The sequence below is a fragment of the Rhineura floridana genome, chromosome 18, assembly GCF_030035675.1.
Source record: "Rhineura floridana isolate rRhiFlo1 chromosome 18, rRhiFlo1.hap2, whole genome shotgun sequence".
NCBI lineage: Eukaryota > Metazoa > Chordata > Lepidosauria > Squamata > Rhineuridae > Rhineura > Rhineura floridana.
The window spans coordinates 229,769-256,883 of NC_084497.1; the positions used below are offsets into that span (position 1 = coordinate 229,769).

At 48.8% G+C, this 27,115-nt stretch overlaps 1 protein-coding gene across 1 annotated transcript; it reads left to right on the forward strand.

The window, feature by feature from the left end:
- Positions 1 to 652: 652 nt before the first annotated feature.
- On the forward strand, positions 653 to 26,465 carry PIAS4 (protein inhibitor of activated STAT 4). The gene is made up of 11 exons (XM_061601342.1): positions 653 to 781; positions 9,609 to 10,065; positions 14,862 to 14,946; positions 15,396 to 15,437; positions 16,717 to 16,807; positions 18,634 to 18,762; positions 18,977 to 19,082; positions 20,623 to 20,696; positions 22,015 to 22,175; positions 23,110 to 23,252; positions 23,821 to 26,465. Exons 1-11 carry the CDS (start codon positions 740 to 742, stop codon positions 24,027 to 24,029), a joined length of 1,539 nt encoding a protein of 512 aa, XP_061457326.1. The 5' UTR covers positions 653 to 739; the 3' UTR covers positions 24,030 to 26,465.
- Positions 26,466 to 27,115: the final 650 nt, after the last annotated feature.

Genomic DNA, 27,115 nt, shown 5'->3' on the forward strand with positions numbered 1-27,115 from the left:
TGGGTCTGCTCTGACATGGGCTACAGCATTCCATTTATTTATTTAAATTTGCATCCTGCCCTTCCTCCTAAAATCTTTTTTTTAAAATCATGGTTTCTGGGTGGTTTCCAAAAGACACTCTGCACATGCCCAGAGGCTTCCCTGTACCCAAGACTTCTCCCCCACTGCTCATCATTTGAAACCAAGTTGAGCCCCATGAAGCCCCTTCCTAACAATGCAGTTGAATATAAATATGATCACAATTAACCTCTGCTCCCTAAATTATCACAAACCCCTGCCTTTTGGGGGTGGGTGTTAGTGTCCCTTTAAGAACTGGGAGGGCGGGAGCAGGGACGAAAGAAGACGCGAGTGGGCGTGGCCTTGCGGCACCCTTCCTCAGGCTAGCGGGCTAATCCGCATGCGCCGCCAGCCTTTCCTCTTTGGGTGGAGGACTCACAGAGAGGCCGCCGACGCTTAGGCCGGCTTCTTTCCCCGCCCCCGCTTAAGCGCATGCGCTGCCCTTCCTTGTTGCTGGAAGGTGCTAAGCGCCGTTGTCGTCGTTGCGCCTTGAGCGCATGCGTTTAAACTGCCGGAGCTTATTGGAGGAAAAAGGAAAAAAAACAGCGGTGTCTTCCAAAACGCGCGCTCCGATTGGCTGAGCGGGGACGTATGCCCCGCCTCCTCCTCCTCCATCATGTGACCCTGGCGGCTGTTCTCTTTCTTCAGAGCCCCCTCCCTCCACCTGTTCCCGGCGCGTTGGATGCTGGAAGCCAAGATGGCGGCGGAGCTGGTGGAGGCGAAAGTGAGTGAGTGAAAGAGGAGGAGGAGGAGGATGTAGGGAGAAAGAGGGGGGGAATGGTGGGGAGGGGGAGGAAGGGCGCTCCCTCCTTCCCCCCCCGAGAGGGAGCGCCCCTGTCTAAAATAGGAGGGGGCACCTGAGGTGGGAGGGGCGTGGCTTAAGGGGAGCCAGAGGCCCCGCCCCTTTGGCACCAAGGGAGGGGGAGGAGAGGAGCCCCCCAACCTGTCTCCCCCAAACTGTTTCTCCACCCCCAAAACTGCTCCCTTTGCCCCTGAGGTTGGAGGGGCGTGGCTTAAGGGGAGCTAGAGGCCCCGCCCCCACCAATGGAGGGGGAGGCACCCAAACCTTCCCCCCATTTGACTCCCCCAAAACTGTCTCTCCTTTCCCCCTTTCTTTCATTTCCAAACCCCATATCTCCCCCATATCTCCCTTCTCCACCCCCTCCATCTGCTGCCTCTGACACATCTCTCTTCAAGACATCCCCCCCCTCCCATGTCAAAGAAGACCCTTCTTCCTCTCCAGCGTTTGGCTCTTTTTTTAAAAAAACGTCCATGTATTTTGAGCAGAGGTTCCCCCATTGTGGTCCCTGAGCTTCGTTTGGGAGGCCTGCAGCATGCCTACATTAAAATAGTCACATTGGGGTGGTGGTGGTGGTTGTTATTGCTATTATTATTGCACTGTAGAATATTGGTTCTTTTGTTTTTTGTACTGTGTCTTCTTGTGAGACTGTGCCGATTCTACAGACTGCAGTACAGTAAAACTGTACGGAATACAATCAAAATTGCAATACGAGGATTGAAAGAAGCAATGAAAATACAATTAAAAACCATACAGCACTTGGCATAGTGCATTGTGATGGCTACCGCGGATGGAGAAATAGTTAACAGGCCTGCCAACACCCGTGGCAATTTAAGTGAACCATGAGAAAAAAGTTTGGGGACCACTGACCATAGAGTATTTGTCCTCCTCCCACCTCTTCAGTAAAAAAAAAAAAAAAGGTTTCCAGACTGGGGCTTATATACAGGAGATTAAAACAAGACAATCCCTCTCTGTGGGCTTACAGTCTTAATATACATGCATATATATATATATATCTCCACACACAACACACAAGGTAAAAGGACAGGGAGGGAAAAGAAAAAAGAAAGGAGCGATCTCAGCCACCACCTCTGATGGAAGGAAGCAGCATAGCTCAGTGGTCGCAGCATCTGCCTTGCATGCAGAAGGTCCCCAGTTCAGTCCTCAAGGACATCTCCAGGCAGGGCTGGGAGAGACTCTCTGCCTGGAACCTTGGAGAGCTGCTGCCAGCCAGTGTAGACACTACTGTTGTGAGATGGACCAAGGCACGATAAGGCAGCTTCCTTCCTATGCACCTGTAATGTCCATCTGGCGTAGAAACAGTGCTGGGTGGCAGGTGCCCAGTGGAGCTGGTCTTCTGGCAAAGCTCATGAGATGAGCCCCACTTCTCACCTCTCCCACGTGAGGCAGCCTAATGCCTCATTTCATTTCCATTTCATCTCCCCCTCTTTCCTTCCCCCTTTTCTTTTTTGCTGCAGGAGATTTCCATTTATGTATATTTTAATATATATTTTATCTTGTGTGCATGCCTGCCCTTCCTTTCTGACAGCAGGAGTCTTTTTTCTGCCAACCCTGTGAGGTGGCTTTGTTTTGGGTGGACAGTTGGTTTGGAGCCAGGTTGATACTGATTGGTATCTCGTCTTTAAAAACAAAACCCTACATATGCAGAGCTATTTAGGAGTTGTGTCCAGTGTATAGCCCAGTGGGGAGGAGAGCCTGGCTGGGAGTCCAGAGTCCGTGAGTTCAAATCCCCGCTCGTGTGTCCTGGGTGTCAAGGGCCAGCTAAAGATCACCCCCACAGCGAGTGGCTCAGGGGTTATGTGCCCTGCCACCTGTGCAGCCGTGGGCACGCTGCAGAGTCCCAAGGAGCCCAGTTGCCCCCCAGCCGGCAGTTGCGGACAAGGAAGGGGCTGGCTTGTGCAGCTGTGGCAAGCTGAGCAGGCCCTGGCCAGCTGGGGAGGACTAGCCTCAGAGGGAGGCAATGGGAAACCCCCTCTGAATACCGCTTACCATGAACACCCTATTCAGAGGGTCACCATAAGTTGGGATTGACTTGAAGGCAGTCCATTTCAGAAGTTGCAAGGCACGCAATGCAGCACGTTCCTTCCTTGTGCAGCTTCGCTCCGATGTTGCCACGTTGGACGCTGTTCTGCATAAATTAATGAAATTCTGTCTGTTTGCTTCTGGCTTCTAGTGCAAGGGTAGGCAGACGCTTTTCAGCCTCAGGGCCGCTGTCCTTTCTGGGAAAACATCTGAGGGCTGCATGCTGGTGGGAGAACGGGACCCGAGTCATGAGAGGGCAGAGCAACAGATGGAAACTCTACCTTTGTACAGTAGGCCAGTTTCGACGCACAGACCCCCTAGGAACATACGAGGCTGCTTGATCAGACTATTGGTCTGTCTAAAGCTCAGGGTTGTCTGCACTGACAGGCAGCAGTTCTGCAGGGTTTCAGGAGTCGCTCCCAGCCCTACCTGGGGATCAAACCTGGGGCCTTCTACATGCAAGGCAGACGCTCTCACCCTTGAGCGACGACCCTTCCCCAGGCTAGGCTCCGTTCATTCAGACAAGCAAGCAGCATTAGCAGAGCGCAAGGTTGCCTTCCAGCCAGGCAACAACCGCTTGTGGTACGAAGCAAGGCCAGTGGGGGCCTGAGGAGAGCTGCTTTCCTTGCCTCTCCATCTGCTGCTTTTGTCGTTCCGGGTTGTGCTGCTCTGAGCAACGGGAGGTGGGGGGTGTAGCTGCGAAACTCCGGGGCAAAGCTTTGGTGAGATTTTTCCGGCGACAGCATTGGTAGGTGACTATCTCCAGCGTGGGGTGCTGTCACACTCTGCACGCACTCTGCATTGCAAATATGTGAAGCCATGACCTACTTTAAAAAAAAAAAAAATTGATCGGATAGGAAGAAGGGTGGTTGTCCTTAGATTTCACTGGTTTATATACCGCTTTGTAGCCAGAGGGGATGTTCCCTGACTCCAGTGCTTTAAAGAGTTTTGCACGGTATTATATCATCGTAGAGTTGGAAGGGTCCTCAGAGGTCATCTACTCCAACCCCCTGTTCATTGCAGGATCTACAATGGAGGGCAGGACCACCAATACCTCTGCTGCCACCTGGGGCAGTTTTATTCCTCCACTAAACAACTCTCGCAGCTAGAAAGGTTCTCTGAATGCGCTGCCAAAATTCTGTTTCCTTAGTCCGGTCCTGCCCTGCGTAACTCACCTTTACGACTCTGTAGAAGTTGGTCTGTATTTTTTCTCTTATCCCCTTACTAGAAGAGCAAAACAAGTTTCTAGCTCTCAGTGAAGGGAAACTGACGCGACCGTCACAAAGAAGCAAGCAAATGGCACTGCCTTTTATGAATGTAGCAGTAAAGGCAGGCACAGCTTTGTCTGAGGAGGGGCCAAGTCTCACCTGGAAGCCCTTTTGGGGGATCAGGGAGCGTAGTTTAGCCTGGCCTCCCACGAGGCTTCCTTGGCTGATCTCTCTGTAGGCTCCTGTTTGCCTGGAGCATGGGCTGAATTTCTGCCTGACCTACCTACTGCAGACTAAAGAGTCTCCACCAGGGCTGTGGAACTTTCCTACATCCCAGGGCTGCATTCCTTCCTGGGCAACTTTCCGAGGGCCGCATGCCATAGGTGGGCAGGGCCAGAGGCAGAAGCGAGCAGAGCAACGAACTGTAAATGTTACCTTTGCACTGCAGGCTAGCTTTTATACACACTCACCTCTCCGTCCTCCACCCAGACAAGCAAAGAGCACGATCAGAATTCAAGGGCACGTTTCAGCCTGGTTCAAACACTTGGGGTGCAGAGCAGGACCAATGAGAGGGGTGTGTGGCCTGCGGGTGTAAAGCTCCCCACCAACAAGATGGGCTAATCTGTTGTTCCGATCCTTAGCAGTGCTTTATTAGAGAATTCAGATTGCTTTATCTAATGTTCACCTTCTAGTAAAGTCCTGATTCTGTCCAGCTGCTGGAAACGGCAGGAGGGGAGAGCACTCTTGTGCTCGGCTTCCCATGGGCACCTGCTTGGCCGCTGTGAGAACAGGATGCTGGACTAAATGGGCCTTTGGCCTGATCTGGCTGCAGGGCTGTTTTGATGTGCTTGTGACTTTGTGGCCGAGGTAGATTTGAGGTTGAAGGGCCGTCGTAGCTCAGTGGGAGAGCATCTGCCTTGCATGCGGAAGGTCCCAAGTTCAATCACCGATGGCGGCATCAGAGAGCGGCTGCCAGCCCGTGTGGACAGTCCTGAGCTCCGTGAGGCAGTTTCCTGTCTGACCTCATGGTCTTAGCTGCAGCAGTTTCAGCGTATGCTCTTGAGTCCACGCAGGATGCTTTAAGAGCGCGTTTTTTGCCTCTTTCTGTAAATATAAATTTTAAAATTCCTATATAATTTCCTGTGTTGGCCCTCTACTACTGAATGCCCTTCCCTCTGCCATATCTGAAGCAGCAACTATTACTGGCTTCAGACGTCTTGTGAAAACGTATCCTGGGCCCATGAGTTCGGACCCTGTTTTGCATGTTTGGCTTTCTGTTTTATTTGCCTTTATATGTTTGTATGTGTTTGTAAATTGCTGTCTTATAAGTTCCAGGTTCTGTTTCTGTTTAGCATTTTAATGATAAATATACAGATATAGATCGTACACCTCTTATTTGAAACATTAAGCTGTTTATAAATGCACTTAAATTAAATAAACGATAGTGTAGCGTTGACCATTCCAGAAGTCGTCCTTTGCAAATTTTAAACCAGCATTTCTGAAATGTCTACTTTCATTGATCCCTTGATGAGCTTATAAAGCCACCATCAAACCTAACCCAAATTCTTAGGAATGTACATGAAAAAAAAATCAAGAAATATCAATATATAATCAATGTCTGAGCGCCAGTGTGGTGTAGTGGTTAGAGTGTTGGACTACGACCTGGGAGACCAGGGTTCAAATCCCCACACAGCCCTGAAGCTCACTGGGTGACCTTGGGCCAGTCACCGCCTCTCAGCGGAAGGCAGTGGTAAACCCCCTCTGAATACCGCTTACCATGAAAACCCTATTCATAGGGTTGCCATAAATCGATTTGAAGGCAGTCCATTTCCATTTTAATCAACGTCTATTAATTCTCAATCCCCATTACTGGGAGTCAAAAAATGTAAAAGAGAAAATAAAAGTGACCGAAGCAAGCATGAGCAGAGAACACTGTTGTGTTGTTGAATCATTTTATTAAACACAGAGGTTTTTCACTGGCAAGGGGAGATGCACTCTGTTCCTTCCCCGCAATAATTCTTTATTAATTTTTTTGCACTATGCCTCGTGAACTTCTTTTCTACCCCCAGCCCCTCTGCACAGTCCCGTCGACCACAGGGGGGTCGACACTGGGCAGTTTAGGAAAACCTGATTTAGAGCATTCTTTCTCACTCACCATTGAGCTGTAGAAATCTTTCAGGAGGGGGAAGGCCGTAGCTCTGCATGTGAGTACCCGCCTTGCATGTGGAAGTTTGACCCCAGTGGCATCTCCAGGTAGGGTTGCGAGACTTCCCCTGCCTAAAACCCTGCAGAGCCGCTCCTGCCAGTCAGTTTGGACAGTACTGAGCTAGATTGACCAGTGGTCCGATCCAGCAGAAGCCGGATTCCTAGGCTCCTTCCCAAGTTTTGAGTTTCCAGTGTTGCATTTAATTTTTTTTTTTTAAAGTGGCTTCACATTTTGGGGTGTGATAACCCTCGCTTAGCATTGCAGCGGATGGGCAAGGGACGGACGAACCTAAGGTAGCACATTTATTTATTTATTTATCACATTTATATACCGACCCATAGCCGAAGCTCTCTGGGCGGTTTGCAACAATTAAAAACGTGAAAAACAAATATAAAAATTTTAAAAGCAATTTAAAAACACATGCTAAAACGCCTGGGAGAAGAGGAAAGACTTAAAATTAAGATAGTGTTGTTGTTGTTTTTAACTCTTGAGTAATCAGGCAGCTGAGCCCCCCAACTCCCCCCCCCCCAGCCTGCCACAGTCTATGGGAGATGCATGCAGCTTGTGACTCAGCAGCTTCCCTCCCCCAGTGTTTCATAACCCTGGTTTTGCTGCCAGGACTACAAAACAGGAGGGTTCTTGAGTCTTTGGTAGGCTATGCATGTGGCTGGTGGGCTCCATCCGGCCTCCTTCCTTCCTTTCGGCTGTCACCTGCCAGCAGCCATTCCACCGGGCTCTGGGCTGCGATTATGCCTCTTTCCTGCCTGTGTAGGAGGTTGTGACAAAGCGGAAGAGTCGCTCTGCTAGAGGAGGAAACGGCTCTCGTTCAACCCCCCCGAGAGCTGTCACCGCTGCCAGTTGGTGTTGACAGCACTGATATAAGGCAGCTTCCCATGGATGATGACGCCTGCGTTTGAGACGTCTTCTTCTGGGTGCTCGAAACTCTGCTGCTTTCCAGTCCCTGAATTAGTAGGAAGGCCGGCAGGAATCGAGAGAAAATAGGACCTTTTTGTCAAACCTGTGATGCTTGACCTCAGGATGAAACGCTGTCCCCTGTATGGTTTGGCTGAAGAAGCCTTTAACTTGGTGTGTGTGTTCCGGCCGTTTGTTCAGTTTTAAAAGCATATGTACATAAAGAGAGCTGGGCTGTTGGGTCAGGCAAAAGGGGGCCCATCTAGCCCAGCATCCTCACAGTGGTCAACTGGATGCCCATTATGGGAAGCCCGCAAGCAGGACTTGAGTGCAAGGGCAACTGTCCCACTTGTGATTCCCAGCTAATTCTGTTCACAGGTATACGGCCTCCAACTGTGGAGGTAAAACATAGCCATCGTGGTTCATAGCCGCTGGTAGTCTTATCCTCCATGAATTTCTCTGACCCTCTCTTGGAGCCAAGTTGGCGGCCGTCGATGCTAGTGGGAAGAAATGCCATAGTTTTAACTAATATTTATTTATTTATTTATTTTATTTATATACCGCCCTAAGCCCGAAGGCTCTCTGGGCGGTGTACAAAAAGATAAAACAAGCACAGTGTATAAATACAATAAATACAATAAATCAAGAAACAAAAACAAACAAACAATAAAAGAACCAAACGATGTCCAAAATACAAAATAATAGTGAAATACTGTTAAAATACACTTTAAAATGCCTGGGAGTATAAAAAGGTTTTCATCTGGCGCCGAAAAGATAGTAGCGTCGGCGCCAGGCGCACCTCATCGGTAAGACTGTTCCACAGTTCGGGGGCCACCACTGAAAAGGCCCTAGTTCTAGTCACCACCCTCCGAGCTTCTCGATGGGATGGCACTCGGAGGAGGGCTTAGATGTTGAGCGCAGTGTACGGGTAGGTTCATATTGGGAGAGGCGGTCCACCAGGTATTGCGGTCCCATGCCATGTAGGGCTTTATAGGTCAAAACCAGCACTTTGAATCTAGCCCGGAAACAAACAGGAAGCCAGTGCAGATGGGCCAGAACAGGTGTTATATGACCGGACCTTCTGGTCCGCGTCAGCAATCTGGCCGCTGCATTCTGGACTAGCTATTTGTGTTAGTTTCAGATTTTGTTTGAAACGTGTTAATTTTTAAAGATGCTTGCTGTGGTTGAAAAGTTAGTGATCTCATTTCAGTTGGTAGATACCAGATTTTTTTTTATATAAATAAAAGCGCTGCTAAAATAACTGGTTTTTATCCATCTAGTTACCTTTGTGATGTCATGGGATATCGTAGGGTGAGTGAGGCTCTTTCAGAAAGTCTTTACAAATATATAGCAACACTCTAATCGCAACGCAACGTGGCTTTTTTGTGACATGCGTAATAAAACTTGACAACAAGAAAAGGAGGGTAGAAGGTGTTAGGATGGCAAATGATTACTTCACTGAGTTGGTGCTGTTCAGGTTGCATTTAAAACCGAATCTGTCAAATTCACATTTCCTGAAACGATATGGAAACCAAAACATGGCCATCCTTCAAAGTCCGCACTTTCCTGAATTGTGCAATGCAGTTTTCCAACCAGATAATGTTTGCAAAAAAGCATCTGTGGAGGGGGGGGAGTGTGCATAGAAGTGGATGAATGAGTGGAAATAACGTACAGAGATGCATCATATTAGGAGGAATGGCTTGTAAAAATGTGCACATCAGTCAAAACAGCATGCAGACCTTCTCGGGTGTTCAGGTCAGCAGAAGGGGGGGGGCTTCTTAGTAGTTCAGCCACCCTCAGAAATTCAGGATGGTGGTGGCAGCAGCCCCCTAAGCTGTGGAATTCCCTCCCCACAAACGTGATTCTGGCATCTTCACTGCGCAGTTTTTGGTGAATGCTGGAGACGTCCCCTGGCCTTTGACACTTGAGGCGTATGTTTTCAGGACCTACCCTATTCCTGTGATTTTAATCTATTTTAACTGGTTCTAACATTGAACTTTAAACCCTTGTTAACCTGCCCTGGGGCCTGCTGGTGAAAGGCGGGTAGTAAATTTGATGATGATGATGATAATACAAAAATGTGCTTAGTAGGAGAAATGAGTGCTAAAACGCTGAAGAATTTTCATGGGGATATAAAAGGAAGAAGTCCTCAGAGTGCTGCAGGAATGTGGAGAACTGAATTTAGAATTTTAAAAATGAGTAACCAAGAGACGCCTGCCCGGTCTTTCTCTCTCTCGCACGGCTGCCTAAGCAAGAGCTTGAAGGGGAGCGGCGGTGGGATGTTCGCTACTAAGTCATACTAGTTGCGGCTCGATCTTACGTGCTCCCTTTGACCTCAGGCTTTGCCTGTCTCTCTCTCTGTCTTCTCCCACCCCACCCACAGAACATGGTGATGAGTTTCCGAGTCTCGGACCTCCAGATGTTGCTCGGATTTGTCGGCCGGAGCAAGAGTGGCCTCAAACACGAACTGGTGACTCGGGCCTTGCAGCTGGTCCAGTTTGACTGCAGCCCGGAACTGTTCAAGAAGATCAGGGAGATCTACGAGACGCGCTACGCTAAGCTCTCCGAGGTAGGCCAGCTGCCCCCGCCGCTGCAGCAGACACCACAGCAGCAACATCGACCTCCCGCCGATGCTCTCTCCATTCATTCTTCCTACGACCGCAGCAACCCGGTCACCAGAACTGCTCTCTCCTCCCCCAACATTGACTATCCTTCCTTGTATGGGAAGTACTTAAACGGACTTGGGCGATTACCTGTCAAACCAGTGAAGCCCGAGGTCCGGCTGGTGAAACTGCCCTTCTACACCATTTTGGACGAACTCTTGAAGCCCACTGAGCTCGGTGAGTTGGGTGGGAATATGCCGGCCCTCAGTGGCTGGGACGTGGCCTCAATCCAGATTTATAACGTTAAGCGTTTTCGTATGTATCTGTGCTGCAGCCGAGTGAAGCAATAACTGGTTTGTTGAGGCTCGTAGTTTAAAGAATAAAGGAACGTAAGGGTTTGTTACTACAAAGAGGTCATGATACACGCTGAAGTAGCCGTGCAGCTTCCTACTCAGGGAGCCGTTACTAACTAACTGAGAACCAAGACAGGAGGAGGAGAGAGGGGAGGAGCAAAGCCTGCAATAGCAACCAACTTTTTAGAGGAGGCATTAGCAGAGGGAAGATTACATTGCCTTTCTGTCTATTGCCACCCGCCTAGTTCAGGTCACTTGTAGTATGCGTTCATGCTTTACTCCCAACGCATAGGTTTCTAGTTGGTGCTGTGTCTTCTGTTTGCCTGCATAGATGGGGTCTTAACTGCCCTACCCCTTAAATCTTGGAGAGCTGCTGCCAGTCAGTGTAGTAGACAATACTGAGTTTGATGGGCCCAGCGGTCCGGCTCAGTTAATAAGGTATCTTCCTGTTCTCTTAAAACACTAGTGGTTGTTTGTGTCCAATCACGACACGCAGGTTCCTTGTAACACGGGGGAAAAAATGTGATAGTCCTTATACGAGCCAAGCTGGTGATTGATTTTTGGATTGTGTGCTAGGCGTACTGTCCATAAAACCAGATCAGGTAGTGCAACACAGTGGTCAGAGCGCGCAGCTTTTACTCGGCAGCCACTGATTCTTTGTCCTGGTGTGATGTGGTCCAACCCAAGGTCTTTTGTGGTGGGGAAAGGCCGTCAGCGGTGAGCATGTGCTGCACGGGCAGAAGGCCCACAGTTCAGCCCCTGGCGTTTCCACTCCCAGCACTTGGTATTTTAGAGGCAGACTGCTTTGGAGCATGGAGGCTCCGTTTAGCCAACGGCTGTCGAAATACTTACCCGCTGTAACTCCTTTTGTGTTCTCATTGTCCTAAATGTTACCAACGCCTGACCTTAAGGCAAGAATGGGGAAGATTCCTGCCTGAAACCCTGGAGGGTTGGTGCAACCCCCTGTGGGCAGTGCTGGGGGTAGACAGACCAATGTTTTGATTGGGTACAAGGCAACTTCCTGTGTTTGGGGGCTGGCAGAGCCCCTGCGTCGCCCGCAGAAGGTCCCAGGTTCAGTCCCTGGCGTCTCCTGGAAGGCTTGGGAAAAGGAAGGCCTGTGTGCGACCCTGGAGAGCTGCTGCCAGTCAGTGCAGACAATACTGATGCAGATGGATCAGTGCAAGGCAGCTTCCTTACTTCTGAAGGGAAGGGCCGTGTCTCGGGGGCAGAGCACCTGCTTTGCGTCCAGAAGGTCCCAGGTTCAGTCCTCGCAGGCGTCTCCAGGTGGGGCTGGGAGAGACTCCCTCTTCCATAACCCTGGAGGCCCACTGCTAGCCAGTGTAGGCAAATGCTGAACTAAATCATTGATATTGTTAAAATAATTTTCTATACCTGCCTTTTCGTTTCACGAAGTAAACTCAGCTACCCGCGATTTAAACGCTGTTGGCTTTTAAAGCAGCAGTCAAAGCAAAAGATTCAAGCCAGGGAAATGCTTGTGAAATAGAGGCTTGTCTTTAAAACCCCGTGGCGTGCCAATACAGATGTGGCCTCCCCTATTTCGGCAGGGAGAACTTGCCGCAGCGCTGTTGCCACCAGTGAAAAAGCCCTGTTCTGCGTTCCTGCCATAGACCAGCTTGGTGCCTTGCAGATGGTGTTGGACTCGTGTTGTCCATGCCTGCGAGTTGTAGTCCAAAACTAGTTGGAGGGCGCCAGTTTGGGGAACAGTTGAAATGCACCCGTGGCCTGGCTTCCAAATGGACGCTGACTTGATCAGCTTGTAAAGAACTCTGTGAACCGCTGCTTAAGGCTAACACCCTGCAGTTGGGGCCTCAAGGCATCTCCCTATCACCAAGGGATGGTAGCAGTGGGGGATCTTCCCTTTTGTTCCCAGCCATGGCAAAACATCCACGTGCCGTGTAGCCTGCCGCAGGTCTTGACTGCAGAGCGGCTGAGGCAATGCCAGTGTTTTGATTGCAGGAGGAGCTGAGAGCCTCGTCTGCCCTCTTGAGAAATTCTTTGTTGCTCTTGACTCCCAGAAAAGGTGTTGTTTCCACACCATGCTCTGAGAGCTTGGTGGGAGAGCGGTGGCGGCTGTGAAGGGTGTCATGCGCAGAAATGGCATCGCCGTTGTGTACGGCCAAGCTGAGTGCACAGTAATAGCCGCATGATTTTAGGCTGCTGCTGCTGCTGCTGCTGGAACCACTGTTTCCCAGTTACGGGAAGTAATTTCCTTTGTTTATTTAAGCCGTTTATGTTGTTTATTTATTTCATTTATACCCCTCCTTTCTCCCAAGGAGCGCAAAGGGGCATGCGTGGTTCCTTGCAACAACCCCGTGAGGCAGGCTGTGTGTGACAGCGAGACAGCGCCTGGCTTCATGGCTGAGTGGGGGTTTGAACCTCGGTCCTAGTCCAACACTCCAATAGCTACATCGCTTAAGCATATATACCTCTTAAATCATTTGTATTGCTAAGCAATGCACAGAAAAAGAAACCGTCCATAGAATGAAACCATAATGAAACCAAACACTACCTTCAAATGCCTGCTGGAACAAGAAAGTCTTAGCCGTGTGCCTGAGGTTCAGCAAGGATGGTGCCTCTCTAATCTCAGTTGGGAGGGAGTTCCACAGGCTTAGGCCCACTACTCTAAAAGCACGGCTTCTACCCATGCATCTGAAGCATGGGGGGCCACCATCGGAGACTCTCCCCTCCCAAGATCTCAGTGGTTGGGTTAGGATATAAAGGATCAGGGGGGTCCTTAAGTTATTCTGGGCCCAAATGAGTTGTATCCAACATAAGTTCTCCTTGGAGTAGACCCGTTGAAATAAATTTATTCAGTACTGGAATCATAGAATAGTAGAGTTGGAAGGGGCCTATAAGACCATCAAGTGCACCCCCCTGCTCAATGCAGGAATCCAAGTTAGAGCATACCCAACAGATGTTGTCCAGCTATCTCTCGAAAGCCTCCATTGCTGGAGAGCTATTTCGTTGTTGGAATACTATTTCATATATTAACAAAATTTATATACTGCTTGATTGTAAAAAAACAAACCTCTAAGCGGTTTAAAAAAGACATTAAATTCATTGCTGAAACAGTTAAAAATGAGCCTTTAATTAAAAAAAAACAGCAGTAGACTAAAGCACACCAACATCTCTGTGTCTGGATAGGCTTGTCTGGATGAAAAAGTTTGAAGCAGGTATTGAACGGAACACAGTTCCTCAGTTGAACCTACGTTGGTCCCGTCCATGAATTTCAAAAGCCTGCTCTGAGTAGAACTAGTCTTGGATACAGTTCAGTCGCTTGCTTTTGTTATGCGTGAGCCGGATCTGGCCTGGGGGTACCGTGTCCAGTTCCGGGTGCCGCACTCATGAAGCCTTAGTCCAACATCCTGGTCTCACAGTGGCCAATCAGATGCCCATTATGGGAAGCCCACAAGCAGGACCTGAGCACAACGACGGCCCCTCCTGTGATTTCCAGAAACTGCTATTCCAAAGCATCCTGCCTCCCAACTACGGAGGCAGAGCATAGCCATTGTGGCTAGTAGCCGTTGATAGCCTTACCGGCTATGAATTTGTCTAATCCTCTTTGAGAGCCATCCAGACTGGCAGCCCAACATTGCCTCCTGCTGTGTTCCACAGGTCCGCTATACACGGTAGTGGTTTTCTGCCTTGCAACACCCAGGGGAAGGAGTAGCTCACTGGCAGATCACCTTCCTTGCGTGCAGAAGCTCCCAGGTTCAGTCTCCAACTAGGACTGGGAAAGATAACACTGGAGAGCCGCGGCTGCCAGTCAGTGTAGGCACCACTGAGCTAGATGGGACCAGCAGTCTGGTTCACGATAAGGCACTTGCAATGTTCCTTTGTTCTGGCTTTTGGAAAGCGTGGTGGTGGTGGTATCGGGTCCGGCTCTGCAAACTGACTGCACGTGAATGCCACCTTGATCCACGGGGAGAAAAGTGGGATTCAAATGTAGTAAAAATAAATATTAATATTCATCCCCCATGTCAGCTGTAGATTTGTAGGAAGGCTCCTCAAGGGACAGAAATGATAACCCTTTGAGCCTCCCCAGATATAAGCAGATGAAAAGGTAAGCAATCTGTGGTCGCCAGCCTGCTTGGTTGTTATTACCTGCCCTGCTCTAGCAGGCCCCAGGACAGGTTTCAGCAGTATGAGAAATAATTAAATAAAACAGATTACAATCGGAGGAAGAGGGTGGGTCCTGAAAACACATGTCTTGGGTGTCAAAGGCCAGGGTAAAGAGCGGCGTCTTTAGCTTTCACCAAAAACTGCGCAGCGAAGGTGCGAGATGCACCTCATCAGAGGGGAACTGGTCCGCCCAGCCAGCGCAGCTCAGAGGTATTCCTGCCCGAAACCTTGGAGAGCCGCTGCCAGTCAGTGCTAGACGAACCAATGGTCTGACTCGGGAGAAGGCAGCTTCCTGGGACCCTTCTGCAGGGCTGAAGGCTACTCAAAAGCCTGCAAGGAAACCCTCCCCCCTGAGTGACAATGGGGCTGCGGTTCACGGGCTTGGCACCTGTGCCCCTTTCCCCCACCCTCCATCCAGGCTGAAACAGAGTGTGGTTCTCTAGCACAAGACTGTTTTCCGGGCAATGGTGGGTTTCCTGCTGTGCTTTCTTCCTTGCGGCCGCCTGCCTGACCTCCTCTTTTGCTCCCCGCATCCAGTCCCGCAGAACAACGAAAAGCTCCAGGAGAGCCCCTGCGTCTTCGCCCTGACGCCGAGGCAAGTGGAGCTGATCCGAAATTCCAGGTATTCTGCCGGGTCTCCAAGCCTTCCTTCTTGGTTTTTACCGCCTCATCCAGAGGCTTTCCCTTCTCCTGCTTGGGTTAGTCCTTCCCAGTCTTGTTGGATCGCATCTGGGGTTGCCAGGTGGGGGTGGGGGGCAGACCCTCCTAGCACGGTCAGGGCAGTGAGGTGCCCGTTTTGCTGTGAACAGCGTCGCCTCGCCTTCGGCGTTCAAGGTGCGTTCAAGTTAATCGTACGGCATTGAAGCGAACAGGGGGGCTCAGCCGATGGGAAGCTGTGTGTGTGTGTGTGTTGGGAAGTCTGCAAAGCTGCTCCCTTTTGCCTCTAGCCTGGCAGTAGGGAAGACAAGTCTACCTAGTGGTTTTAGTTTTCATGATCAGTGCTTCCCTTCTGTGCAAACTAGATGCTTTCAGAGGTGTGAGTGTTTATTTTTTTTCTGTTTCATTCGGCAGGGAGTTGCAACCTGGCGTGAGATCGGTCCAGGTAGTCCTCAGGTGAGTCTGAATGCTGCCGCTGTTAATTAAAACCCCCAAGACAGCAGGAGGGGGCTGGAGGGTGATGATCAAGCGAAGGCGGTGACGTCATCCGAAGGGATCCTCGGCTGGCCCAAGCGCAAACAGGTTTACTCTAAAGCAATCCCCTGGGCTCTCTGTACCGACACAGAGCATTAGCTGATGCAGAAAGGTGGCTCCTTGCCTGTAGATTATCTGCTTATTTTTCATGGCTGCTCCTAATTGTGGAGAAGCCCCCTTGAGCTTTGGGGTGGAGGAGGCACCGAAGCCAGAAGCATTGCTAGGTGCTTGCAAGGAGTGAAGAAACACAGAATGCCTCTGATCGTCCTGGGGATTTCAGTAGGAGAGGTTCAATTAGGGTTCTATGTAAAGCACGATAGAATGAACACGGGGCACCGTATCCACCTCTCCAGAGTCACAAGAGCTCTGGGGCGGAGGAAGCACTAAACGCAGGAGCTTTGCAAGATGCTGGGAAGACTGGGGCCCAAGCCGACGACACTTTTGCATAAGCTACTTTATATGCACAGATGCAAATTTAGGTTGCCTTTCGGGAGGCCGGGAGGCTCTTACTGCAAAGTTTTCTCAGAGCTATGGGGTGCCTGCAGGGGTTGGCTGTGGATTGGGTCCTCTGTGCATTAAGATTGCAGGGGGTAGGGAGTTTGGATCTCACCAGCTCTGTTGTTTGCAGCGTGTCCAGATGCCCTGTAAGCAACCTAAGGGACAAAATTAAGCTTTAAAGGGAAGGAGGGTAGGAGATCCAGGGCTTGGTGCAAACTTATTGGAGGCCTGGGCCCCCAGGCTACCTCTTGATAACCTCTCTGATTGAAGCCCCTCCCTTCACCATTTGATACAGCTGAGTTCTCCCATGGCTTTAGGTCAGTGGCTCCCCAACTCCCCACCACCACCACGGTCCACTTGAAAATTGCTGAGGGTCTCAGCGGGCCAATTCGTGATTTTTCCCTCCCTGCTTGTTTTAGCAATTGTTATGCACTCTGCTCGACGCTGTCTGATTTTCAGATGCGTTTTCATGGCTTCCTGTGTTGTAGCAAACTGTATTAACAATTTGCATTCCACAGAATTCAAGTTGTAATACGACATATGGAAGAACAGAAGCAAAAAGTACAGTCAGAAATCAATGTGAATGTTTTTAATGTGGGCATGCCGTGAGCCACCTGAAGGAAGCTTGCGGGCCACTGGTGGTCCACGTGCCACAGTTTGGGAACCCCTGGTCTAGATCCTTCCTTTCTTTTTTGCTCCCCAGAATCTGCTACACAGATACCACTTGCCCTCAGGAAGACCAGTACCCTCCAAACATTGCTGTGAAAGTGAATCATAGTTACTGTTCTGTCCCGGTAAGTCAGCAACCCATATTCTCTGATAAGCTTGGTCAGCCGAGGGTGGGGGTATCCTCTGCCCATTTTTCTTCTTCTTCATGAGGCGGACTCCCTTACGTTGGCATTTCAAACTGCGAGACAGCGATAGGGATGTGCTAGAATTCCACCCCAATTCAGATTTGGTACTCAATTTTCCATTAATTCGCTTATTCTCTGTTGCAGATTTGATTTTTATGTAGGGGTTTTCCACGGCTTAATTATGATATTAAGAACGATAATTTTATCAATATTATATTTCATTTATCCTTCAAACTTATTGATATTTCCTTTCAAAATATTATTTATTTATTTTATTTATTTTTTAAAACTTATATACCGCCCGACTAGCAATAGCTCTCTGGGCGGTGAACATAGATACAATAAAATACAATATAATACAAAAACATCAGTCTAAAATCAAATTTCACAATCTAAAAACAGCAAAGGCTAAAATCAAATTACAAACATTACAATCATTAACAAAAAATTAAAATGCCTCGGATTAATAGCAATGTTTTTTGCGAGAGGGGGAATACAATTGATAAAAGCAGTGGCCAGCAGACAGCGAATGAACTGGAATGGATACCAGCCTGTTAGGCTGACGGAATGTTTTCGATCTGGCACCAGCCAACGGATCCCATCCCTAGTCAGCAGTGGGATGGGTGGGTTAGAGGGTTGGCTGCCTCATTCTTCGCAGAGGTGAGAGGGAGTGGTCTGCTGGGTTTTTTTCCCCATGCCAAGGCATTCTCCTCAACAGCAGCTGGTCTCCCCCAATGAGGCACAGAAGAAGCCACATCCAGTATAACAGGCCATTCCCTTCTCTGGGAGAATTTGCCCTGCAAGATCTCAGAAATGGATCCTTTGTTTAAAAAAAAGTATTCAAACGTATTTTTGATTTAACAATAAACTATTAACAATAAACAGTGATCAGCAAAACTCTAATCCAAAAGTAAATATTTGCTTCTTGTCATGTCGTCATGCAATTAAATATAAATTAACACAAGATAACAATATTTCTTCTTTTTTAAAAAAAATTCAAAGCCTACTTCAGTGTGCTGTTGCAGGAGATGATGGCCACCGACTTAAAAGAGGATTAGACAAATTCATGGAGGATAAGGCTGTCAGGGACTACTAGCCACAGTGGCTATGTTCTGCCTCCACAGTCTGAGGCAGCATGCTTCTGAAACCCAGTTGCTGGAAACTACAGGAGGGGAGAGTTGCTCTTGCGGTTAGGTCCTGCTTGTGAACTTCCCATAATGGGCATCTGGTTGGCCACTGTGAGAACAGGATGATGGACTAGATGGGCCACTGGACTGATCCAGTATTGATCTTCTTAAGGTTCTTATGTAATGATCCTCTTGACAGTATTTATAAAGGGCAGCCAGCTTTTCCCAAAATGTGCTTCTATATTCACTTGCCGTCCCGGACCTCAACCAAGATGTCGGGTTTCTTTTGCCACCGCCACAAATCCCCACACCGGTCTTTCCAACGAGGGGGCAATGTGACTTCCCAGCATTGAGCCCATAACAGAGTTGCTGCTGTCAACAAACAGGAAATAAGCCCCATCATGTATCTGCTTTCTTTACATAAGAAAGAAACGGATGCTTTTTTTGAAGGAAGTGCTTCAGCTGGAATGTATCAGGGATGACTGAAGAACAGCCAGCCAGCCCTTTCCAGCATCGTTGAGATATATTTCTCTTTTTCTTTCTTTACCTCGCTGGATGCTGCCTGTGTCTTTGTTGTTTCCCTGTCCGAGAACCTTCAAAACAACCCCCCTTTCTCTCTCCCCCCCTCCCTCTCTCTAGGGCTATTACCCCTCCAACAAGCCGGGCGTGGAACCCAAGAGGCCTTGCCGTCCCATCAACCTCACACACCTCATGTACCTGTCTTCCGCAACCAACCGCATCACTGTCATTTGGGGAAATTACGGAAAGGTGCGGGGCACGCTGGTGTAAAGCGGAGCCAGTGATGGGGTGTGGCTTTGTGGGGGGAAGTCCCGAGGGCCAGTTTGAGAGGTCCGAAGGGCGACGTTTGGCCCCCGGTCCTGAGGTTTCCCCATCTTGGGTTTAAATAATAAAAAGCCACAGCAAAGGAAGCTTGGGTCGTCCTGTGGCTTCTCACGCTTTCTCTCCCCGCTGCCACCTCCAGAGCTATTCCGTGGGCCTCTTCCTAGTGCGGCAGATGACGTCGGCAGAGCTGCTGCAGAGGTTGAAAACGATCGGCATCAAACACCCGGAGCTGTGCAAGGCACTCGGTGAGCCTGCGCTTCTTTCGGCAAGTCCTGCGCTCGTAAGGGGAGGGCCGTAGCTCAAGGGGAAGAGCACCTGCTTTGCATGCAGAAGGTCCCAGGGTTCAGCCCCCGATGGCATCTCTAGGCAGGCCTGAAACCCTTGAGAGCTGCTGCCAGTCAGGGTAGGCAGCACTGAGCCAGACGGACCAGTGGGCTGCCTCGATGTAAGGAGGTGTCCAGTGTTCCTGGTGAGTCTTGGCCCTTACTTACTTATTGTTATTTATTTATTTTATTTTATATTCCACCCAGTAGGAGTCCTTAAGCCTCTCAATGTCACATCAGGACTCACAGGTGCGAACAAGCAGGCACCAATTATAATCGCTGATAAAGGGGCGGAAGCTACTTTCACGCCGGTTTAGCTGCAACTTCTAGTGAACATTTTTGCAACTACTTTTTTTTTAAAAAAAATTGATATACAGAAAAAGAAAAGCCAAACAAACCTTAAACAGAAACAACAACCATGTCCCGGGATCACTGAGGGTAAACATGAACATTATTTACTCAATACATTGAGAAAAAGAATAAAAGAATTATAAATATACTTTGTAAAGTGCAATTCAATGTTTATGAGTTGGTTAGCAAAATAAAATTAAGAGAGTTTCCTTTTTCTTTAAGAGAACCAAATGGATCTAGCTGTAAATGGGAGTTGATCATGTCATTTTCTGATGACTTCATAGCAGCTATAGTTTTATCCTAAATGAAATGACTGGTAACCTCCCCCTGGGTTGAAAATTAAAACATATTAAGGGGAGGGCTGTAGCTCAGTGGTTAGAGTGTCTGCTTTGCATGCAGAAGGTCCCAGGTCAATCCCTGGCATCTTCAAGTAGGGCTATGAATGTCCCCTCTTTGAAACCCCAGGGTGGGCCAAAGCATGAAAGAGGTCCCATTTAATTTTGCAGAATTGTACAGCAATATGAATAGCCATAATGGTTTGCATTGAACGCCCTGTAAAGTTTACCGAACTGTTTCTTAAAATGGCATGTCTTTCGCCCCGAGTAGCTTCCGGTCCTTGTGGTCACTGAACTGGTGCACCCCAGCAAATCGAGGACTAGATTTAGACTTTCGCACCCTTGAGGCACTGAATGGCTTCAGCTGAGTTGTCTCATGCGGTGTGCCCCCCACCCCCTCTGTAAAACGAAGACTTTGCAGGGTTGATTGAGAGGCAAAATGCAGTGAAGCTAGTAATGCACTTTAGCTGCTGCCACCATAAAAAAAAATTACTTCTCCCTATCAAGGATGGATTTATATGCGTAAGCAAAGCCCAAGCACAGAAAGCATTAGGGAAGATAAATCTGTTGCTAATGTGCTCTCATTGAGTCGAGATCATGTTGCAAAGACATGTGCAGTAAAGTACCTGTTTGGCGCTGGAATGACAGTGGGGTGATCATTTCCTGTACTTACGGATTCCTCGATTTCCTGGGGAGTGGAAAAAGTTTCTAACTTAGGGACACCTCTGTGTTCTCTCTCTCCCTTCCTCCTGCCCCCCCCCCAAAAAAAACGGCAGTCAAAGAGAAGCTACGCCTGGATCCAGAAAGTGAAATCGCCACCACTGGTGTCAGAGTATCTCTCATATGCCCGGTAGGTGTTGCAATGCTATATTGTGGAGGCATTTAGGTAGGCATGCTTGCTGACCCCTGTAGCACATTTCACATGCCTCAGATGAATGCGAAAGTGCTGCTGTACAAATTGAATGGCAATTCTTTGTTTTTCTCCTACTCGAGCAGGTTTGGAACATTTTTTTTTTTAAGCAAGCAGCTGTAGCGAATGGTAGGGGACAGCATTTATCTGCAGAAGACCCTGCGTTCAATCCACAGCATCTCTAGGCAGGGCAGAGCTTGGAAACTTTATTTTTGGAGGGAAATCATTCTAGTTTAATGGCAACGTGTCCAAAAAGAAACTAATTCCAGTTCATGTTTGTCCCTTTACCAAAGAAACTAGTTCAGTTCGCAATTCATCCAAACGAATCCTCTGCAAAAAAAAAATTCCCTCTATTCAGAACGTTCCAAGCTGCTGTGTTGAAGTATAAAATATACATAAGATTTTAAGAAAACATGAAAACACACACGGTGGAATGTCTATGGTTTCATTAATTTTCCCCAACAATTATAATCTTTCAGCTAAAAGGTCTTAGTCAAAAAACACATGTAGGAGAATGAACCTGAAGGTGAACTAGAAACGTTTCAGAGTTCTACCCCGGGAAAACAAAAAGGGGAAACCAGTTCCTCAAGAACGTCAAGGTCAATCACGCAATAAAAATGTCAAGGTCAAAAATGTCAATTGTTGTCAAATAGAACCTGTTTGCTATAGCCTGATGTATGTATAAAGCGTCTATATTTTGGGTCTGTGTCTGAAAGCTGAATGCCATGTTATCCTTGAGCATATATGTGCTGCAAAGCGCTTCCTGCTGGATGGCACCTACTTACACCCAGGCCCCAGCTCTCACCTTTGCACCCTCCTAGAGTGTTTTTGTCTGGCTAGGATGCGTCCTTGAACTCTGATTATGCTTCTTGCTTGCCCAAACGGGGGAGTAGATAGGAGCGTGCAAGTGTGTGTATAAAACAGCCTCCTGTACAAAGGTTAAAATTTATACTTGTTGCCCTGCCTGCTCTTGCCTTTGGCTCTGGCCGCTCCTGGAAGGTTGCCCAGACAGGAATGCGGCCCTCCACCCCTATCTTAGAGCACCAAAATGTGAAGAGCTGTCCCAGGCTTTCTGTCGCAGAGTCTGATCATAGAATCATAGAGTTGGAAGGGGCCTTGTAGGCCAACGAGTCCAACCCCCTGCTCACAGCAGGAAATCCACAGCTAGAGCATCTCCTGCAGATAGCTGTCCAGCCTCTGCTTGAAGACAACTGTTTCATGTTTTTCATCTCTCTGCCTCTCTCTCTCTCTCTCAAAGCTGGTGAAGATGCGTCTGTCAGTACCGTGTCGGGCCGAGACCTGCGCCCACCTGCAGTGTTTCGACGCCGTCTTTTATCTGCAGATGAATGAGAAGAAGCCCACTTGGATGTGTCCTGTGTGCGACAAGCCGGCTACTTACGACCAGCTGATGATTGATGGGTGAGCTGAGCCAGTTGCCTCGTCGGAAGCAACCACGTTCTGCATAGGCGCCTTGAGGCCTGCCATAAAGAGACGCCAAGGCTGGCGTGATGTAGTGGGTAATGTTGGGGAGTCCTGAGTTCGAGTCCTCATTTGACCGAAGCTCATCAGGTTACCTTGAACCCGTTACTTAACAAACGTGATCTTTCTGTCTCTGTATAACCTGTCCCACAGGGTGGTAATGAAGATATAAATGTGAGAGGTAAGCCATTCTAGAGAAAAGAGTCCTGCTGGGTCAGGCCAGTGGCCCATCTAGTCCAGCATCCTGTTCTCACAGTGGCCAACCAGGTGCCCCTTATGGGAAGCCCACGTGCAGGACCTCAGCTCAGGAGCCACTCTCCCCTCCTGCTGTTTCCAGCAACTGGGATTCAGAATCCTGTCTCCAACAGTGGAGAACATAGCCATTGTGGCTAGTAGCCACTGACAGCCTTGTCCTTCCAGAGGTTTGTCGAGGCGTTAAAAATAACATGAGTTGATGAAGAGATTCTGCCCCCAGAACTGTAAAATTAGAACCCAGGGCTGTAACTCAGCAGTGTGCAGAAGGTCCCAGGTTCAATCCCCAGCAGCATCTCCAGGTAGGGCTGGGAGAGACCACCTGCCTGAAACTCTGGAGAGCCGTTGCTGCCCGTCAGTGTTGACAATACTCAGCTAGATGGACAATGGGCTGATTCAACAATAAGGCAGCTTCCTGTGGCCAGCAGAAGAATTTGATACGCAGGACAGGCGAAAGAAGTTGCACAAGGCAGAATACATTCATATTTTAGATGCGTTTTTGGCTGCCTTTTCAGAACGGGAGTCCAGTCGAGGTAGCTTGCAGGGAACAGGACGCCCTAGAAAAAACCCTCACAGTTCTTTCGGAGTGTGAATTGACCGCCCCGCTCTCCCTCTTCCCTAGGCTGCTGTCGAAGATCTTGACGGAATGCGAGGACGCAGACGAAATTGAATATTTGGTGGACGGCTCCTGGTGCCCTATCAAGGCAGAGAAGGAGAGAAGCTACAGCCCTCAGTGTCCCATTTTAGTTGTGGGTGGATCCACAGGTGGGTCTAAAAATACTTTGTGTGAATACCTGTTGGGATATCTGGAGGGCTTATGTTAACTTAAACATTTAACTGAAGATGCACATACTGATGGTTATTGTATCCCTGATGCAAACCAATGGCGGCTTATTGATACCGTTAGTAGCATCCACATGCTGTTTTGTTATTTACATTATTGTTACGTTATTTCTTTTTTCTTTACTTTCTTCGTTAAATTTGCAAACTAAAAAAGAAATGTAGATAGCGGAGTCTGGTTGAGTGTCAGACTATTACCTTGGGAGGCCAGGGTTCAAATCCCCGATACGTTGCTGTGAAGCTCACTGGGTGACCTTAGGGGGGGTCAGTCACCGCCTCTCGGCCTAGGGCTGTTATGGGGATTAAACGAGGAGAGGGAGAGCCACACTCACCACCTTGAGCTCCTTGTAGGAAAGGTGGGATTTAAATGCAATAATAAACAAACAGCACTTTTCTGGTGTGGTGAAGATGGAGAACTCATCGTCATCATCATCATCACGTTAATTTCTCTCTCCCTTTCTCTGCCCTGTCCAAAAAAAACCCCTGCTTCCAGGAGGAACTTCAGATGTCAATGGGGTGCCGCCCCCTGCCCCCAGCGTGGAGAATGGCAAGGCCCCCGCCGACGTGGTGGATTTGACACTGGACAGCTCTTCCTCCGAAGAAGAGGAGGAGGACGAGGAGGAGGAGGACGAGGATGAGGATGGAGGGCCCAAGAGGAAACTCCCCTGCCTCTACAAGAACGGCTTGGCCTCTGCCTGCTGACTGCAGGCAGCGCTCTGGGACCTCCGCATGGAAAAGCTTGAATACCTTTGGTGCTTACTCAGACGCGGGAAGAGGGGCTTTTTTCCTCCCCGCCCCGCCATCTCCTCCTCCTCCAAAGCTGCCCTTTGACTTCCCAGTTCCAAGTTGAGAGGCTCTTTTTTTTCCCCCTCTTAAAAGATGATTCAGGGCGAGGGCGGCAACAGGTTAAAGCTACCGCATGGCTGGAAGGAGCCTTCTGGCGAACCAGTCCCTGGCTTGGGCCTTTGCCAGCTCAGCTTGATCCGCTTTCTGGAACAGGGGACTCGTGTGCCTCCCTCACAGGCATCCTGTTGGGAATTGACTCTCCTTCCCCTGCCACCTCTAAATTTCACCCCACTTTGGATAAACAGGCGCCAGTTGCTTGGCACTTGTCCAGACATCAGCGGGCAACCTGAACTCCCGTGGCTCTCCAAAGCGGCGCACGTCTTTCCAGTTTTTTGCCTTGTTCGACGACCATTCCTGACTGCTTTTCTGTCCTTGCGCTTTCTCTCGCATGCGTGCAAAATACCTTGCTGGACATTTCTAAGGGAGCGCCGTGCGACTGTTGCCCCTTGCCGTTAACACTGGGAGGCTTCTAGAACTGGCATGTTTCCCAGTTGGGGTCCTTGTCGTCTGTCTCCCCCCCCCCCAAGGAAATAGCTGTGAGGTGAGGGAGGGCAGTGCGGAAAGACTCGGCAGAGAATGAGATGGCTCATCTCAATCCAGATGGCTTAGAATGGCTTGGAACAGCTGGGAGAGAGAACCTCATGTAAAACAAAAAACTCTTTTTAGCTTCTCCTGGAGATAATGTAGAATTCTTACATACTGATTCCCTGTCCCTCCCCCTTTTTTTAATTTGAACAAAGCCATGGGGGGAGGGGGGTGGAAACAGGGAGGGGTCGGAATGCGGAATGGGCTTGAACCACAAACCTGTTGTCTCTCTCTTTTTTTTTTAAGTGCAATAACTTGGTGTGTTTTGGAAGACGGAAAGGGCTGCGCCCCCCCTCCTTTATTCTCACCAAGGGCTTCATCTCGAGTCAGGTGTGTTGGGGAAACAGAACAGCTTTTTTTTCGTGATGGGGGGGGGAACGCTGGCCCTTCCAGAACAAAAAATGCCAGGTGGAGGAACTCTGTTTATTTTTTTCGCTCCTACCCAACTACCTCGGTTTTTTTAAAACAAAATAATTCAGGTGTTGTTCAGTCGTGAGACGGTGTGGGGCAGCATGCAGGCGACTGTTGTGGTTTTTTTAAACAAAGGAAAATTGCCTATGGACTTCCAGCTGCTGTGCTGCATCTCCCCTCTTCTCCCCCCTCCCTGGTGCCCCGAATGTTCTGTGCGCGTGTGTATCTTGTGGACCCTTTTAGATATGACCCCCACACACCCCTGCTCTGCCTGGCCATGGATAGCTTTGTCCCCTAATCCCTAACACCCTCCTCCCCACAATAACCTGATGAGGATGACCAAGGAGAAGCAGCGTACGGTGGCTCGGGGTGGGGGATGAGGCTTAATTGGATCTGTGGCCAGGCAGATAGGAATGTTGGAGTTATGGCTAAGACTGTGCTAAGTGGGGCTCTTATTGCATTCTCACCCCCCCAAAAAAAGCCTGTGACGTGCACCTCCTCCGTTGCCTCTCTCCCACAGAGCTGGTAGAGCTTTAGCAACCACCGAAGGTCCACGTCAGTTGCGCTTCCCTCCAGTGTTGCATTTCTTGACGTTGGGTCTCTGTCTTGCTGCAGGACCTCTCCTGAGTAGTTGGAGAAGACAGACACTTCTTCCATGCTCAGCTGGCTCACGACAAAAAAGTTCCTTTCAGTTGTTTGGCCCTTCCCCTTCCTGCTTGTCCCCCGTCGATTTTGGTCCCACAGCTGTTGAAAGGGCTCTTGCAAGAACTCTTGGCTTAAGCAGCACCGAGGGGTGGAGGTGAGAGCTGGTTGGCCAAAAAGCCCCCATCCCTTTCCCTGCGGAAGTCGAAGGGACGCCGGTGTCTGTCGGCAGACTCGCCTGGGTCTTCCGCATCTTCCGCTTCCCCCACTTGCTGCTCTTTCCCCACCCCTGGTTAACTGTTTTTTTTTTCTCAGTCAAACATCTCAAAGTTAAGCAATATGTTTGCAGTTTTTAAATATGTGCACACAAAACCTTCAGATCCACTGAAGATCTATAAACTTCCCTTGTATGGGATTGTCGCTTGCCTCCTTGGCCCCACTCTCAATATTCTAATTTAATTGTGGGTTTAAGCTACTCTGGCTTCCCTCTTTTTTTTTTCTTTCTCTCCATTCTGTACATATATTTTTACTTATATCCCTGCCCTTTTTCTGTTTGCGTGTAAAGAAAGTGAATTATTTTTTTTCTTTCCTTCAGTACACATTCTTCAGAATTCGAAATTATAGTGTTTGTTAAATAAAATAAAAGCAAAGGTTTCACTTTTGTTTTGTTTTCCTTTCGCTGTGGCTGGCGTGATTGTGGTGGAAGAAGTGATTTTGCTGGAGCAGAACCAAGCTCTTGCTACGGCCCAGTTTCCTCTTTCTGGCAGTGGACAGCCTGATGGTTGAATACAAACCTCAGTGTTGTATCCAGCACTCATCCCACTCAGAGTAGACCCCTTGAAAATATGGCTAACTTAGGTTCATTAATTTCTATGGATCTATACTGAGTAGGACTTACTTGAATACATCCCTTTTGAACCCTTCACAGTGGAGAACTGAACACGTGCAAGTTCCCCTAAAACATTTCCCATGGAAATCCACTGGGCTTCAGTGCGCCTTGTGTGGCTGAATTGCAGTCACGTTCTTTTTAAACAATTATTTGCAGGGATTAAACAGTACAAAAAATCAAATCCATGTTAATATTTTGTTAGTACTTGGCACACTCTTGGTTTTTGATTAATACTGCAGATCAGGGGTTTCCGAACTGTGGTCCGTGAACTCGGAACGGTTGCATGGCAAGGTCCTCTCCTAACTCTCGGCACCCTTAACAACCCTTCACGGGTCTTTTGAGTGGAAAGTGACACAAGATTATTTTGAATGGATGGTGCAAATAACGCCTTTAATACCAGTAAGAAGCCATTGAG